The sequence below is a fragment of the Cervus canadensis genome, chromosome 6 (assembly GCF_019320065.1).
Source record: "Cervus canadensis isolate Bull #8, Minnesota chromosome 6, ASM1932006v1, whole genome shotgun sequence".
In the NCBI taxonomy this organism is placed as follows: Eukaryota; Metazoa; Chordata; class Mammalia; order Artiodactyla; family Cervidae; genus Cervus; species Cervus canadensis.
In genome coordinates, this window is record NC_057391.1 from 19,512,137 (window position 1) to 19,529,672 (window position 17,536).

At 55.4% G+C, this 17,536-nt stretch overlaps 1 protein-coding gene across 1 annotated transcript; it reads left to right on the forward strand.

Annotated features, from left to right (window-relative positions):
* The first annotated feature begins 1,729 nt into the window (after positions 1–1,729).
* Positions 1,730–16,902, forward strand: TGM1 (transglutaminase 1). Its single transcript, XM_043471051.1, has 15 exons — positions 1,730–2,248; positions 2,974–3,438; positions 3,593–3,781; positions 4,755–5,003; positions 5,392–5,510; positions 5,618–5,725; positions 6,146–6,320; positions 6,729–6,867; positions 7,002–7,105; positions 9,739–9,827; positions 10,378–10,531; positions 10,631–10,912; positions 11,043–11,203; positions 11,544–11,680; positions 16,501–16,902. The coding sequence occupies exons 1-15, from the start codon at positions 2,224–2,226 to the stop codon at positions 16,724–16,726; spliced, it is 2,622 nt and encodes an 873-aa protein (XP_043326986.1). The 5' UTR covers positions 1,730–2,223; the 3' UTR covers positions 16,727–16,902.
* The last annotated feature ends 634 nt before the right edge of the window (positions 16,903–17,536 follow it).

Here is a 17,536-nt window from a genome sequence, read left to right on the forward strand (position 1 = left end):
GGGCAGAATCAGGGCCACGGCTGGATTGGAGTCTGCCTTCTGCTTTGGGGCTGAGCTGGGCCTAAGCTCCAGGCTGGCATCTGGTTGGGGTTCAGGTTCTAGTTGGAGTGGGGCTACAAAGCACCTGGAAGTCTCTCCAACTAGAAGGGCTCAGAGAAGTTTCTTCCGTGACCTGTGCCCCTTCCAGATACCTTGTCTGCCCTGGCTCTCCTTCACCAGAGCTGTTCCCAGCAGGTGTGGGTCAGAGTGCCCTGGTTCCACTCTCTTATAACAACACTATTAGTCTCCATGAGTAGCATGCCCAGGATAAAGAGCCCTTGAAAATACTTGATCCCACTTGATGCCCACAAGCTCTCAGGGCCGAGATGATTAGGCCCATTGTGCTGATGAGGAAACTAATGTTCAGACGCACCCAAGGTTGCTGAGCTCAAGTGCTGGAGCCAAGCTGTCTCTGCAACTTGGTCTGGGATTCTAGATTCATGTTCTTGCTTCTGGATTGGGCAGAACCTGGCCTTAGCTCCTGAAGTACTGAGATGGTGTCTTTTCCCAGGGTCCCCCCTCCAACACACACAAGTACCTTGTCCTGACTCTGAAAGCCCTAGGGCACTTGAGCCTCCCGGGAGGAAAGGGGAGTGGCTCAGGGGTGAGGGCCCTGACTCAAACCTGGCTGGGTGGGGAAACAGAAAGATTGATTGAAACAAGAGGGAGAGAATGTGACAAGGCATTTTCCTGTTTCCCTGAGAAAATACCTGGGCCTACATGTACACACACTGGACTCTCAGGGCCCTCCCTGCCCTTTCCGTATCCAGAGTGATAACACAAACAGCCTTCCATGAAGCCCTTTGGCTGACCTGCCTGATACCTGCCTGGAAATTTGATTTCTGCTAGTGTGATTTCTGCTCTTGAATGTGCTGGAGGTGGGGTTAGACACCCCCTGCCAGGTCTGGAGCTTCGACTTGGACAGGAAAAGGTCGTGGGGGTGTGGAGGGCTCTGCCAGGTCCTGGAGCCTCTGTCCCCACTCCCCAAGGCACCTCCCTGTCCCATGCATCACCAAACTCAGCCTCTCCTCCAGGCAGCTTCCTTGTATCTCCTTACCCTCCCTGTTTTTACTGTCTTCTGTTCAGTGTCCCATGGGCAGAGCTGGGACAATGGCAGGATGGAGAGAAGAGAACCCAAGAACAGGGTCCCAACCTTCCAGAAGATGCCTGACCTCCTCTTTGCCTTGGGGTTCTCTCGGTGGCCTCTGTGGTGTTTCTCCCAGGGTTGGGATGGAATTGGGCAGGTGGCTGCAGCCGGTTGGTCAGGATTCCTAGGAAGAATTCCAAGTTGAGAACCCCGGCCTCCAGCTCACCAGACATTTGTCTCAGTGGAAGAAGGGGGTACTCTGCAGCCTGTGGAGAGAGACTTCATTCCCCCCTGAGCCTCAGAGCAAAGACCAAAGTCACCTCCAAACCCCTGGGGGGTTGGGGAAGGGTGAGGATTAGAAAACAAGATAGCTTCCACTCTGACCTTCCTAATCCCAAAGGTGGAGGGACCCAGGGAGCAGCTCTCACTCATACTGGGGGCTTGGCAGAGCCAGAGGAAGAAGGAGGAACAGGTGGATGGCAGGGTCAGAGGATCTGGTAGAGCCGGCAGGTCCAGGGCTGGCTGGTGGAGCCAGTCTGAGGGCCAGGTGCTGACGTCACCAGTCTGTAACAACTTGGGATCCAGGGACCTCCCTGGGCTGGATGAGTCCTAGAGCCAGCCCATGGGCAGTTTCAGAGACAGGCAGGCAGCCTGAGCTTGAGAAGAGCAAGTCTGCTGGATAGAGGTGTGGGTGGAAGGGGCTCCCTGCCCCGTTGCCCTCTGAGCTTCTCCACCGAGAAGGTGCTTCTGAGGCACCCAGTTTGGCAGGCAGCATCCGTCAGACAGGTGGTCTCACCGAATCTCCAACTTGAGCCCTCACAGACTCCAACCGCGCCCACTCCCTACACGTCGGTCCCTGGTTCCTCGAAAGGGAAAAGAGGGTGTGGCCCAGCGTCATTTCCCGGCCCCCAGACGCTGGACCTCCTCCCCCAAGTGGGGACCGAAGCAACCTTCCTTCCCCTTCTTCCAGAAGCTCGGCCCCGCCCTCCACCCTTAAAAACCACTTACCGGCCCTCCCCACGCCTTCCATTCGTGCGGCGGAGTCCGTCCAGTCCCATCGGTCCCGACCTGTTCCACCTCCGCCGCGGGACTCAGAGATGCCGTCGCCAACACCTTCATCAGGTGAGGGGCTCCGACGGTGCACTGCGATGCTGAACCCCAGCGATGCTGTCTGGGGGCCGAGGTCGGGTCCCAAGAAGGTGGAGTGCGGGCCAGCCAGAGCCTGTCCGCCCCAGCGAGGCTCCCGGCGGAGATACCCTGCCGAGGAAGCCTGACTTCAGGCACCTCCGCCCCCGACCCCTCCCAGCAACTCCTCACGGCTGTTTGACCTGACGACGTGGGGAAATGCCAGGACCCCCAGTGGTGAATGTCGCTCTTCTGTCTAATGCAGGGAGCAGTGGGTGGGGGGTTCCTTCTAAGCAATGGGTCCTTGAGGCTGTCAGCCTTGGATCTCTAGACTGAGGAGCTGGCAGGGGGAGCAGGCTCAGGATGGTCTGCGCTGCCGCCTCTCGAGGCTGTGACAAGCGTGCACTCGTTTCCTGGGATGAGTCCTGGAGCAGGTTTCTGGATTGCGCATCTGCTTTTGAGGATGTCCGTGTGAGGGTGAGAGGGGGAAAAGACTCGTCTCTCTAATGTGGGAAGTTTCTCTACGTGAGTCTTAGAGGAGTCTTTGGGGAAGGTCTCTGGGTGGATCTGAGAGAATCTCAGGGTCAGGGGCAGATCATCTGTCATCTGGCTGGGACCGAATCAGCCCTCTGGATGAAGGGTTTCTGGGTGAGCTGACTGGAGCATCCTGTGGGGGTAAAGGAGGTCTGAGTGATCAGAGCCTCCCTGCCTCTTCCACACAGGTGGTCCTCGCTCGGATATGGGCCGCTGGGGCGGAAACCCCTGGCAGCCCCCCACCACACCTTCTCCAGAGCCGGAACCAGAGCCAGACAGACGGTCTCGCCGTGGGGGCCGTTCCTTCTGGGCTCGCTGCTGTGGCTGCTGCTCTTGCCGGAACACAGAAGACGATGACTGGGGCCCTGAACGCCGTGGAGACCGGGGAGCTGGAGGGTCTGGCTCCAGGAGCCGAAGACCCGACTCCCGGGGCTCAGACTCCCGCGGGTCTGGCTCCAGGAGCCGAAGACCCGACTCCCGGGGCTCAGACTCCCGCGGGTCTGGCTCCGGGAGCCGAAGACCCGACTCCCGGGGCTCAGACTCCCGCGGGTCTGGCTCCGGGAGCCGAAGACCCGACTCCCGGGGCTCAGACTCCCGCCGGCCTGGCTCCCGGGGCAGCGCTGTGAACGCAGCTGGAGATGGCACCATCCGGGGTGAGGCCCACCTGGCCATGCTATCTGAGAGCCAAAATGCCTTAATGGGGCCTGAGGCTCATTCTGACATCTCTGGGGGCCTGGGAGGCTAGTTGTGGGGGGGGACCCTGGACTCCCCGTGAAGCTTTACTGAGCCGGAGCTGTGGTTTTGCAGAGGGAATGCTGGTGGTGACTGGTGTGGATCTGCTGAGTTCACGCTCAGACCAGAACCGCCGAGAGCACCACACGGACGAGTTCGAGTACGATGAGCTGATTCTCCGCCGTGGGCAGCCTTTCCATATGGTCCTCTTCCTGTCTCGTCCCTATGAGTCCTCCGATCATGTCACCCTGGAGCTGTGCATCGGTCAGTGGAGGCTGCAATGGGGGATGGGGATGGTAGTGGTGAAGACCCCAGGTAGGGTGGAGTAGGGATAGGGGGCTGGTTAGCAGGGCTCCCAGCCCTGGTATTAGGGTCACAGGGGTGTCTTTAGGCTCCTCCCTTACCCCACTCCTCGCCCCTGCCAGCTAAGGCAGGTGTAATCATGTAAGTATGTCCCCCAGAGGGAGGGTCTTGGCTTCCCTGTTTTCATTTCCTAAGCTCACCCTCTCCAAGCCTCCCAGAGCATTTGTCTCAAGATACTTTTCCTTTGGATCCTTACTACCGCATCCTCTCCAGTGTTGCTGCTTTTGTGTATCTTTCTTTCTGGATCTGCCCTCCTTCCCCAGGATGTGACTTCACTCTTGTCCAATCTGTCTCTCTGTACCCATGACCCAGGGCCGGTGCCTCCCTCATTGTATTCCTTGGTGGCCACTGACTGCCTAGGCTGGTGATTATGCTGCCGCCGGGGGCGGGTGACTCCTGGTACCCTTTGATTAGGGCCTAGCCTTGCCCACCCCAGCCTCTAATTTCCCAGGTACCCTTACCACCTCCAGCAGGGATGCCCTGGGCTCTGGAAGCTGCAGCCCCAGAGAGCAGGCAGACTTTCAGGACAGGAACTGCACTTTCATGTGGGGCAGGGACACCTAGACCCAGACAGGGCGGCTCTGCTCCTCCAGCCCAGGTACTGGGATGGTCAGGCAGGCAGAGGGTGACGGTGACCTGGTCTCTTCTACTCACCTCCAAGTTAAGTGCGGCAGGAACAGGTTTGGGATGTTGGACTGGAGCTCTGCCCTGACATGTGGGCACGCATCGGGTGGGGACAGAGCTGTTCTCAATCTGGCCCAGGCAATTGTCCAACTCGGGACACACATCCTGGGTGGGGCTGAGAGAAGTCCAGGGCTCCATCCCCCTGCTTCAAGTGGGCTGCAGCAGCTAATCAGTGTTTCCCCCACGGCAGGAAACAATCCCGAGGTGGGCAAGGGCACCCATGTGATCATCCCAGTGGGCAAGGGGGGCAGTGGAGGCTGGAAAGCCCAGGTGACCAAGTCCAGTGGGCAGAATCTGAACCTACGGGTCCACACCTCCCCCAACGCCATCATCGGCAAGTTCCAGTTCACCATCCGCACACGCTGCAAAGCTGGAGAGTTCCAATTGCCCTTCGACCCCCGCAACGAGATCTATATCCTCTTTAATCCCTGGTGCCCAGGTGAGTTGCTGGAGCAAAATGTGGACAGGAGGGGAGGGCAGGTAGGACTTCCTTTACTAGATCTGGCTTCGTGCCTGGGTGCCTAGCCCTAGGAGAAGCCAGCCTCCCAGTGTCCAGGTGAGGGGACCTCAATGCAGGACGTAGAGAAGTGACCAGCCCAAGGTCACAGAGCCGCATCTCCTCTCCTGGTGAAGGGTCCTGGTGACAGCCACCCTTCTCCCATTATCCCTATCCTGTTTGCTCCATCCTTCCTGGAAGCAGTGCTGTCAGGCTAGAGGCATCCCTGCTCTTCCCCTGCTGTCATGAGCCCTGCAGAAGCAGCCAAGGGGCAGGTGGGACCCAGGGAGAGGGCTGAAGGGGACCAGGCATGTGTGTTTTGGGGACACAGAGGACATCGTGTATGTGGACCATGAGGACTGGCGGCAGGAGTACGTACTTAATGAGTCGGGGCGAATTTACTATGGGACAGAAGCGCAGATTGGCGAGCGGACCTGGAACTATGGCCAGGTATGGTTGGCTGGGGCCTTGTGCACTCGGGGGCGCTAGAGGCAGGTGAGGCGGGGTGGGGGTGCAGGTGCTAGCCTAAGGGTCACCTCTGCCCTGGCTCCCCCCAGTTTGACCACGGGGTGCTGGACGCCTGCCTGTACATCCTGGACCGGCGGGGCATGCCCTATGGAGGCCGCGGGGACCCCATCAGTGTCTCCCGGGTCATCTCTGCCATGGTGAGCTCCCTTGCGTCTCTGAGCCCTACTGAGTCTCTGCCTGCTGTCTCCCACCCCCACTCCTACCCTTTCTGATTCTTCCAGGACCCCAGCCCTTGCAAAAGGTACGGTGGGAAGGAATCTCACTCATCTCCCCTCCCAACCTGCCCCCTAACCCTCCCCTTCCTGGCTCCTGTTCCAGCTCTAGTGGAATGTAGGGCCAAACCCTAAACTTGGCACACCCAGGGTTCACATTCCTGTGTCAGACCAGGATGGGGGGGCAGAGGGCTGTGGGAGGGGCAGGCTGGACTCAGGCTGCCTCCGAATCCTGAGCGGTTAGGGGTCAGGGATGGTTGCAGGGCCAGGGGCTAGGCTGGGGGCCACTTGGCAGGTCCTAAGCCTCTCCCCCAACTCTGCCCCACCCCATCCTGTCCTGGACAGGTGAACTCCTTGGATGACAATGGGGTCCTGATTGGGAACTGGTCTGGAGATTATTCCCGCGGCACCAACCCATCAGCGTGGGTGGGCAGCGTGGAGATCCTTCTCAGCTACCTACGCACCGGCAACTCTGTCCCTTTTGGCCAGTGCTGGGTCTTCGCCGGTGTGACCACCACAGGTAGTGGAGGGATGGGACGGGAACTGCCTGGGCCCTACACGGAGGATGGAAGGAAGCTAGGCTCCACCTTCGTGAGCCCAGCCCAGTTGTGGCTACAGTGCAGGGACAGGCGGGGGTGGCTGGCAGGCTGGCCTTAATTATCATTAATTAGTGTTAACAACCCAGAAAGGCCTGGAGGAGAGGAGGGAGAAGGGACAGACAGGCACAAAGCCAGGCAGGTGGCCTGGCTTCCCCTAACCCCCAACACTCCCTGGCTCGGTGAACTTGACCCTAGTGACCCCTGCCCCAGCTCGGCAACCCCAGTTGCCCGTGTCCCCTTGCTATTCCTGACCTCATGCCTCACCTGCCCCCCTACCGCTGCCCTGGCCCTGGGCCCTGAACCCCAAGTCTGCACCCTCCCCCCCACAGTGCTGCGCTGCCTGGGCCTGGCCACCCGTACTGTCACCAACTTCAACTCCGCACACGACACAGACACTTCCCTCACCATGGACATCTACTTTGACGAGAACATGAAGCCCCTGGAGCACCTGAACCACGATTCTGTCTGGTGAGGCTGGGGCCGGGCTGGGCTGCCTGTCCCTGCTGATGACCGGAGACCCGAGGCCTGGATGCCGAGAGCAGGAGAGGCTGGGGAGGCCCCAGGTAGGCAGCTCACCGAGCCCTCCATCTACCTTCATCCAGGAACTTCCACGTGTGGAACGACTGTTGGATGAAGAGGCCAGATCTGCCCTCAGGCTTCGATGGGTGGCAGGTTGTGGACGCCACACCCCAGGAGACCAGCAGTGGTGAGCAGGGCCCCTGCCTGGCGCCCAGACCCCACTGGGGACCCCTCCCTGTGTCCCCAATGAGGGGAGCAAACACCAGTGTCCTGGACGGGGCCTTGGAGTCAGGTCCTTAGCACAACAGTACTTCAGACGGACTCATGAGGGCAATCACCATGTGACCCTTCATTTATTTTCAACTTTCTGCATAATTATGTGCCCAAATTTTATTTATTTATCATGGTTATTACACCCAAATGGTTCATAAGTCCAAAGATTTGAGAGAATTCAGTGAGAGGTTTCCCTCACCCGACAAATCCACTTTTCCCACTTAACATTTTTATTTACGTGTCCTGGAGGTAATTAATTGGAAGACGTTTTTATTTATATATATTTTTTTATAGTTTAAAAAGTCACTATTTTAAGTAAAGAGCTTCCCAGGTGACTCAGTAGTAAAGAATTCGCCTGCCAATGCAGGAGATGCAGGTTCGATCCTTGGCTCGGGAAGAGACCCTGGAGGAGGGCATGGCAACCCACTCCAGTATTCTTGCCTGGAGAATTCCACAGACAGAGGAGCCTGGTGGGCTACAGTCCATGGGGTCGTAATAAGTCGAACACAACTGAGTGACTAAGCACTGTTTTAAGTAAAACATGCTTAGAAGAAAAAAAATGTACAGAATTGGATAACATAAATTGTAAAATTTCCTATTCTTTCTCAGGTGGTTTCAGTTTTGTTTCAAGGAAATTTCTAGGCCTGAATTCCGGGAATAGATTCCAGAAATCTGTGTTTTTGAAAGTTCCCCTGGTGATGTTGCAGATTGGCTGGGTTAGAGTCTTTCTCTGGGGCACAGTGTTAGGTCAGCAGCAGAGTGAACCCAGCCCCTGACTTCCTTTCTTTTGACACATAGTCTTGCTTTTACCAAGTTCCTCTTATTGCTCCACTGAGTTATATGTATGGTATGGAGGGAAAAAATTAGGGTTCAGGTAGGTTCAAAGGAGATAACAGCTTCTATAACCCAGTCCGGCCTAAGAAATAATCACTGATGACATAACCTACTAGTCTCTTTTCCGCAATGCACATTTCTGCAAAAATAAGATCTCTCCAGACCTTCCTGGTGGTCCAGTGGTTAAGACGCCACACTTCCGCTGCCAGGGCCACAGGTTCAGTCCCTGGTGGGGGAAGTTTTGCCTGGTGAGGTGTGGTCAAAAACAAAATTAGATCTCAACCAGGTCCCCACACCCTTCCCACTTAATAATCTGGCCCCAGGCGGCCCCCACCTGCCCCTCCAGCTGCTTCTTCCCTCCCCGCCTCCTGCTTCTCCCTTCCTCACCCTGAGTCAGATAGCCTTCCCCTAGCCTACCTCCTCTTCTGGTCTCTGACCAGACCCCTCCCTCTCAATCATCTCTGTAAATAGTACCCCCTGAGTTTTACAACCCCAGAGATGCCTGTTATATTTAAACAGCCTGTCACAGGACACCAGGAGACCTGAGTTCCAGTCCAAGCTCTAGGAAGTAGGTGGGCTAGGTGGCAGGCAGGGATTCTGAGGCCAGCCAGGCCGGGGCTTGATTCTAGCTTGATCACTTCTTAGATATGTCATCTTAGGCCAGTTCCTTGCACCTTTGGGCTCTGGTGTTCTTGTTTGTAATATGGGGATGATGTATACCTTATAGGGTGATTGGGAGGATCAAATGAGAAAGCATATTAGACTAGCAGCATGGCTGGAGCTTAGTAGCTACTTAGTAAGGATTAGCTCCTTCCAGTCTGTGTCCGGCTGTCTTGTGTCTCCTGGCATTCACTTTGCCTTGCTGAGCCTGTTTCCCCATCTGTAAAAGGAGACCCTAGTTCGAGGTATTTTCTAAGATTCTCTCCCGTTGGACATCCCTCACTTCCTGTTCTGTGTCCTCTCAGCCACGCCTCCTCTCTATCAGCCTATGTCCTCCAGAAAGCCCTCCGGAGCACGTTGAAGACAGACACTGTTTCCTACCAGCTCCCCTGTCACCTCCCCACAGAGAGGATACCGTGGGCTGTAGAACTGAGGGTGGTTCTGGATCTTTCTGGAATGGTGACTGTGATGTCATCGCTCTCCCAGCTGGCAAGCAGAGCCATAAGGGGTTCTGGGTTTGTTCTGATGTAGGATGGGGTAGGTGGGGTGGGGTCTTGACCTCTGGGAGTCACAGACAGCTGACATCCAGCTTCAGCCAGTGGAGGAAGTGTGCCAGCAATTTGGTTAACAAGGCAGGCTTGTCCCCACAGTTGTCCCCGCCTGCCTCACCCCCACCATGACTGAAGCAAAACAGGACTGCTCTCCCGTTTGTTTGCCCTCCCTGAGCTGGACTGTGAAGTGAAATCGGTCAGTCGTGTCCGACTCTTTGTGACCCCATGGACTGTAGCCTGCCGGGCTCCTCCGTCCATGGGATTTTCCAGGCGAGAATACTGGAGTGGGTTGTCAGGGTATCTTCCTGACCCAGGGATCGAACCCAAGTCTCCTGCATTGCAGACAGACTCTTTACTGTCTGAGCCACGAGAGAATCTGGACTGGTGGGGGCTGAACCCAGGCACTGGGCACTGGGTGGGCTTGGAAGGGTGGGCCCAGGATCTGGGGGTCCCACTCAGCCTCCTTGGATCTCTCACCCCTGTGGCGCCCTCACTCCCGTAGGCATCTTCTGCTGTGGGCCCTGCTCTGTGCAGTCTATCAAGAATGGCTTGGTCTACATGAAGTATGACACACCCTTCATTTTTGCAGAGGTGAGGGCTGTGCGCCTGGTGCCTTCGTGGGCAGCCTGGGGAGACCAGGGCACTGGCGTTGGTCCTAGGTTCTCCGGTCCTGCCCCACTGCTGACCAACTACCCGTGTGACTTTGGGCAGGTCACTCATTCTACAAATCTTAGTTTCCCCAACTGTAAAAAGCCATAATAATGGCTGCTCTGCTTTCTGTGCTCAGGATCAAAAGAAATAATGGGTATGAAACTGCTTTATAAGTCATGGAGTCAGCAAGTGAGTGCAAGGGATTACTGTTATTAATGCCCAATGCACCGTGAGGAGCCTCCCAGATCAACTTCTTTCCTGCTGTCTGGCCTTTTCTGGCTCAGCTTGAAAAGTCTCAAAAAAAAAAAAAAAAAAGAAAAAAAGAAAAGTCTCCCAGTTTCACTCTGCCAGGAAGCTCCCAACCTTTGGATCCAGCCTTCCCTGCAGTTCCTAGTATCTGGGGAAGGCAGCTGGGGGGGTCAGGCCCACCTTCAGACCCTCTGGCTCATTCATTCCTGGTTCACACCCCCCACGACCGCCCTCCCCACAGGTGAACAGTGACAAGGTTTACTGGCAGCGACAGGATGACGGCAGCTTCAAGATCGTGTATGTGGAGGAGAAGGCTATCGGCTCACTCATCATTACGAAGGCCATCGGCTCCAACATGCGGGAAGACATCACGCACACCTATAAGCACCCAGAAGGTACCAGCTCCCCATCCCGGCCAGCTCTGGCCACACCAAGGGTGCCTTCCCACCCACCCAGCAGCAGCTGTAAGCTCACCCTTGATTCCCAACCCCCAGGCTCAGAAGCAGAACGCAAGGCAGTGGAGACCGCGGCCGCGCACGGCAGCAAACCCAATGTGTACGCCACCCGGGACTCGGCGGAGGATGTGGCTGTGCAGGTGGAGGCGCAGGACGCAGTGATGGGGCAGGACCTGACGGTCTGCGTGGTGCTGACCAACCGCGGCGGCAGCCCCCGCACCGTGAGGCTGCATCTCTACCTCTCTGTTACCTTCTACACCGGCGTCACGGGATCCGTCTTCAAGGAGAGCAAGAAGGAGGTGGTGCTGGCGCCGGGGGCCTGTAAGTGCCCCTTCCCCAGCCTGTAGCACCCCCCTCCACGGCTGGGTTCCCCAGGGCCGGGGACATGGAGACCCGGGGAGGCCGGGTCTGGGGAAGCAGGCCTCGGTGACGCTAGGCCTCTTCCCCGCAGCGGAGCGCGTGACCATGCCCGTGGCCTACAAGGAATACCGGGTCCACCTCGTAGACCAGGGGGCCATGCTGCTCAACGTCTCAGGCCACGTGAAGGAGAACGGGCAGGTGCTGGCCAAGCAGCACACCTTCCGTCTGCGTACCCCAGACCTCAGTCTCACGGTAGAGCAGCGGGCTGGGCTGAGGGGGGGATTGGAGGGCGAGGTGCAGGGCACTAGGCTAGAAGCAGTAGTGGGAGGAGGTCAGGGACAAGCCTGGGCTCTTGGACTTTGGTTCCCTTTTCTGGAAAATCAGATCTGATTTCCCTTACTCTGGGGTGGCTTCAGCTGGGGAGTAGGTTAGAGTTTCCTCTCTGGCTTTGGGTGAGCCCTCCCCCAGAGGCAGGAATGTGGGATCAGGGTGGTCTTCATTCTAAAGAGCTTTCTCTCCCTCTCTGGTGGGAGTGTCCAGGCCCATCAATTTGGCCTGAGGCTCTGATGATGGGGGTCTCTTTCTGTCTCAGTTACTGGGAGCAGCCGTGGTTGGCCAGGAGTGCGAAGTACAGATTGTCTTCAAGAATCCGCTGCCTGTCACCCTCACCAACGTCGTCTTCCGGCTCGAGGGCTCCGGGTTGCAGAGGCCCAAGATCCTCAATGTTGGGTGAGTGCAGCCCCTCCTTCTGCCCCGGCCACTGCCCTTGCCAGCCTCCTGGATGCATGGGTCCCACCTTTGTCCCTCTCCTGCTCAGGTCAGGACAGTAAGGTCTGTCACTTGGGGCTGGCCAGCAACACCTCCTGACTCAGTTCAACCCAGCCAGTGCTAAGAAGGCCTGCTTCAGGCAGTGCTCCTCGGTGTCCCTGACCTGCCTTGCTGGCTTGTTAGGGAGCTGAAACCTCACAAACGGATCACTAGTAATTTGTCACTACTCTCACCCAGCACTCAAGAGTTGAGCAGGCACATTCAGGAATGTAAGCTCATTTGGAGACCCCCAGTACCCTTTAAAGTACATTAGAGATAATCATATGATGCGCTTTAGGTCCCAGCTTCATCACTCATGGGCTGTGTGCTATATGTATGATCTTCTCCGTGCCTCAGTTTTCTCACCTGTAAAGTGGGGATAACAGTAATAACCTGGCTCTGAGAATCACAGGAGACCATGCATGCAAAGCCCTCAGCGTGGTGCTGGGCACAGCATCAGTGCTCTGCTGGTAGCTGCCACCCCTTTACAGATGGGGCGGCTGGTGGCCACATCTCCCAGAGTGTCTCGGCTCCTAAGGGGCAGGCTCCACTCCTCCGCCACGGCGAGCACCTCACACAGGCTCTCCAGCTGGTTGCTGGGCTGGTGCCGCGACCACAGCAAGCAGTTCCTAAGGAGAGAGCCCTGTGCCTCAGGCCCTCATGCCACCTGCTGGGGCCTGATCCCAAGCCAGGGGAGGCTGTGTGCCCAGCCAGTCCCAAGGCCGTGTTCCCAGGCCATGCTGCCATCTCTGACATGGACTCACACATGCAGGAACAGGGAAAGCAGAGAAGGCCAGAGGCTGACCTTTAAGCTCAGCTTTCTGGTGACAGGGGCAGGCATTTTCCTCATCCAATAAAGAGCACCCGAGGGAAAGTGACTGCATTCTCAGAGGGGCTGGGTGGGGAAGCAGAGGGTCCCTGACCACCCTACCCATCCCTCTCCCCACACACACAGGCTCTGCCTGGGGGTGGCCGCCACTTTGGCCAACAGGCCAGAGCTGAAAAAGGCTGCTGTTCTGACCTTTGCCCCATCCTGGGCTCCTGGGTGATGGGACACCTCTCAAAGGAGCGCTCTCCTCCTGTCACCCTAAAAGGGTTTCTGGCAGCTTAGAGAGCGGAGCTTGGAACTCCCAGACAACCTACCTACTGGGGTCTCTCACCTGCTGCTGACAGACAGAGGTTCCCCTGTCCTGAGGGGTCCCCGGAGCTGGGCTCCCCGCAGCTTCCCTGCCAGATCTTTGATTCTCTCCCCTTCCAGGAAGTAAGGCAAGCGCCTCCCACACTGAGCACTGGAGACTCAGCCCCTCTCTTCAACTGTGGGGCTCGTGTGAGAGTCGTGCCACAGAAGGGGCCCGGTCTCCCCCCAGTAAATGAGAGGGTTGGGTGGTGGTTCCTCGAGGCAGGCCCTCAGTTGACATTCTGTGGCTCCTCCAGCTACTGTGAGCCCAGGCGGGGCCTCCAGCACAGGTGAGAGCCCCGAGCTGCTGATTTGGGTGTATTGTTGGCTGGCCAAAAAGTTCGTTTGGGTTTTTCCCTAACATCTTAGAGAAAACCCCTGAACAAACTTCTTGGCCAACCCAAGCGATTCCGAAATTGGCATGACTTCACTCTCATTTGCACATCAATGGCTGTGGTATGGAGCCTCATTATGGCATAAGGCATGCCACCCCACCTGCTGACTGGCCACTTAATAAACATTCCAGCGCTTACTCCTCCAGATGGCTGTTGTCACCACTAAAGCAGTCACCAGGGGAAGCTAGAAGTCTGTTCCAAACCCTTCTCGGGGATTTCCCCCAGAGCCTGAATCATGTTCTCTAGAATGTCCTTAGGGTGGTCTTCTAAGGGAGTGGATTTGACTTTGGGGAAACAGCCTCAAGTCATTTAGAACTAAGGCTGATTAATAAAGTAAATAAGCGAGCCAGGTGGGTCATAATGCCCTTTTCAATCAGAAATGAACCTCGACTGTAAAGGAGACACAGTGACTTGGCCAGGTGTGAGTGTACGCCCAAGTGGGTACATGTAATGTGTGTGTGGTTTTAAATGGCTGTGAAGGAAAATCTGAGAGGAGCTTTTTTAAATGTTCAGTGTGGTTAAACAAGAGCATAAATGCTAATTTGCTGCTAATACTCAAATTAGCATCAAAGACAATGCTAATTTGGATGTCTAAGTTCTGATGTCCTGTCAGGGAGTTTGTTTTATGACTGGCACTCAGTTGTGGGCACATTCCTGCGTTAGTAGCTGATGTGTTTGCCTTCAACTCTCTAACCAGGGTGCAGCCAAGGTCTCGCCAGACACTAAGATCAGGGTAGGGAGAGATCTTGACATCCCTCGTTGGAACCTAGAGAGCAGTTTATCTTGGAAATAACCTTATAAATGAAGGCTAGGCTCTGAAATAGTACAGTTCAATTACACATTTGTGTGCGCTCAGTCGCTTCAGTTGTGTCCGACTCTGTGACCCTATGGACTGAAGCCCACCAGGCTCCTCTCTCCATGGGGATTCTCTAGGCAAAAATACTGGAGTGGGTTGCCATGCCCTCCTCCAGGGGATCTTCCCGACCCGGGGATCAAACCCGTGTCTCCTGAGTCTTCTGCATTGCAGGAAAATTCATTACCCCTGAGCCACTGGAGAAGCCCCACAGTTCAGTTATAGCATGGGTAAACAGACTTATGAAGGCTGGTCTGAACCCAAACAACCTTTAACCTCACATCAATGGAAAAGCAGGCACAAATTAAAAACACAGATTTGTTACCAGGCAAAGTACAGCTTGAGGCTTCCGCTGTAACTCAGCGGTAAAGAATCCACCTGCAGTGCAGGAGCTGTAGCAGATGCAAGTTCTCTCCCTGGGTTGGGAAGGTCCCCTGGAGGAGGGCATAGCAACCCACTCCAGTATTCTTGCCTGAAGAATCCCATGGACAGAGGAGCCTGGCGGGCTTCAGGGCATAGGGTCTCAGAGTCGGAGATGACGGAGGCAACTGAGCATGCATGCAGAGTATGTGTAGCCTACCCGTTAAGCTGTAGACTGAATTTCAAGTTGGATATTCTGATAGGAAGTCTAGAAATTAAGTCGACAACCTATCAGGTAGGCTATAGACTTCTATCTTCCAGACTTTCCTACTTCTCACCTTCATAGAGCTTGGAGGCACCTTCAAGACCATCTGATCCCACGCCCTCATTTTATATTCACTTCTATTTTACATCAGAAAGTGAGGATGACTGGTACGTGTTCTAAACTACACAGTTAATGGGGTAGAAGGAGTACAGAGTGGTCCAGGGACGTCCCTTGGCAGCAGGCTCCAAGCTAAATGTTTTGCCCCAAGGATATAGCTCATCCTTGATGTTGGGGTGTTGGCTCATTCCCTTGAAGGACTGTGGTGTTTGCACAAGTCTGGCTCCAGAAATGATCCCCAAGGCAGGCTCATGTTTAGCAGGGGCCAGAGGTAAGGGTTTCAGGCAGAGACAGGAAAGGACAGATGCTAACAGGTGTGAACAACTGCAATATACACTCAATCACAGTCAATGTGTCTGCATACGCACAGATTGCTGGAGGAGCTCAGAGAAAGGTGAGATTCATTTTCCTGAGGGTAGGAGATGCTCCAGGGAGTCCTCACTGAAGAGGAGGTGTGAAGTGGGTCCGGAGGCAGCCCAGGGGCAAGGCATGAAAACACTGTGAATTCAGGGGAGGGGTGGAGCTCACTGGGGCTGGTGGGCAGAAGGAATGAAGAATGTGGTGGTGGTGGGGGCAATGATCGCAGGCAGGCAGGGTGAGTCAGAGTGAGCCTGTGTGTCAGGTTAGGGAGCTACAGTTTCATCTATCTCCTAAGCAACAAGGAAGCCAAGCCCTTGAAAGGCTCAGTTCACCTCTGAGTGATTGGAAAAATGAATGGAAAATGAGATGAGAGGCAAGAAAGGCAGTTAGAAGGCAGGTGAAATTGTAAATTCCTGGAGGGGTGATCTGGAACTAGAGGGCCATAGGAAGGAAGAAAATAAAGACACTGAGGTGTGTGTATGTGTGTGTGTGTGTGTGTGTGTGTGTGTAAGAAAATAAAGACACTGAGGTGTGTGTGTGTGTGTGTGTACACCAGCATGTGTATTTCTGTCTCTCACATACACACATGAGTGTGTGTCAATTTAATTTAAAGATGCCAATTGTCTGTTCTTGGGAGGGACTCCAGTTTTGTTTGTTTGTCTTTTGGGGGACTACAGTTTTGTTTTGTTTGTTTTGGGTTTTTTTTTTTTTTTTTTGAGATAACATCCTAAGAGGTGATCCTAGCAGAGGAGAATTCCTTTTCTTCCACCTTCTTTCTTGGCAAGCCTGGAAGTATTTGGCAACACTGTGTCAAACCCCAAAGTCTCCTTGTGAAGTTTCCTTGATCTTGGAAACCCACTAGGGGATGGGGCTGACCTGGTTGGGGCAGGAGCACTGGCGATGGAGAGGGAGGAGGCTGTGCACGGTCTTTGCCCAGATGTTTGTGAGAGCAGGGAGGGAGTTCTGAATGCCGAGGAGACTTTCAGCTCCGGCAGCTGGCTGGGCAGCCACTGATCAAGCTTTGTGGAGGCGGACTTGGGGTTCAGGCTTTGTCCTCCGTCAGTAGGTTAGGTCGTGGGTGTAGAGATTCCAGCTGAGCCCAGAAATGCCGGAAGGGCCCCGCCTTCTGCTCCTTCCTTCCAGCTTCCCCATCAGCCCTTACGCCCCACTCCACACCCTGTCACCCCAGGCCCATGACCCTATCTCTGCCCACAGGGACATTGGGGGCAACGAGACAGTGACCCTGCGCCAGACGTTCGTCCCTGTGAGACCAGGCCCCCGCCAGCTCATTGCCAGCTTGGATAGCCCACAGCTCTCCCAGGTGCACGGGGTCATCCAGGTGGACGTAGCCCCGGCCGCCGGAGGCGGGGCCTTCTCAGGCACTAGAGGCAACAGTCGCTCAGGGGAGACCATCCCCATGGCCTCTCGAGGTGGGGCTTAGCCCTGGGCCAGGAGCAATGGAACTGATGTCAGATGAGCAAGGACACTGCCTCAAGACAGGGCCTACGGCAGAGAGGCTCCCCAGGGGCTCAGGTGCGGAGACCCGGGCCCTGGGGGGAGCCGATCTCATTTGCACAGATGCTAGACATAGATGCTAATAAACTATTTTTTAATGAAGCTGCTGTTCTGTCCATGCGTCAGTCTATGCCAAGCTAAGGAGTGTGGGCCCACGGCCTATCCTGGGGATGCAACTTGGCATTTCTGACACCCCTAGTTCTGAGAAACGTGGTTGGCAAATCACCAGCGGCACCCCTCAACAGTTCTTAATGGAGGCCACTTGGCATCAGGACAGCCTCCAGTGCTTCCCTGGCCAGTCTCCCCACACCCCAAGGAGCTTCTACTGGCTGAAGCCCTTCTGAAGTTACCTGGGCTGAGGGGGACTGCCCCTTCCACAGCACCCCCTAATGGAGAGAAGGAGCTAAATTCTTTTCTATGGGCACACGTTTGAGGCAGAAATAGGCTGGACTTCTCTGTGAACAGGAAAAGTCACTTTCCAGTATTGATCTTCAAATATCCTTGTCAACGAATTTTTATGAAAGTAATACGTGTTCAGTGTTAAGCATTAAGAAAATACAGAAAATTGTAAAGGAGAAAATAATGATCCTCAACTCCCACCATGTACAGAAAGTAACTTAACGTTGTTTCACATGCTGCTTGCTACCACCCACCCCGGCACCCTGCCCATAAATTCCTACAGAGTTAAATATTCTTTGAAAACATCATGATTAGAGATGGTAGACTCTAGATGGTA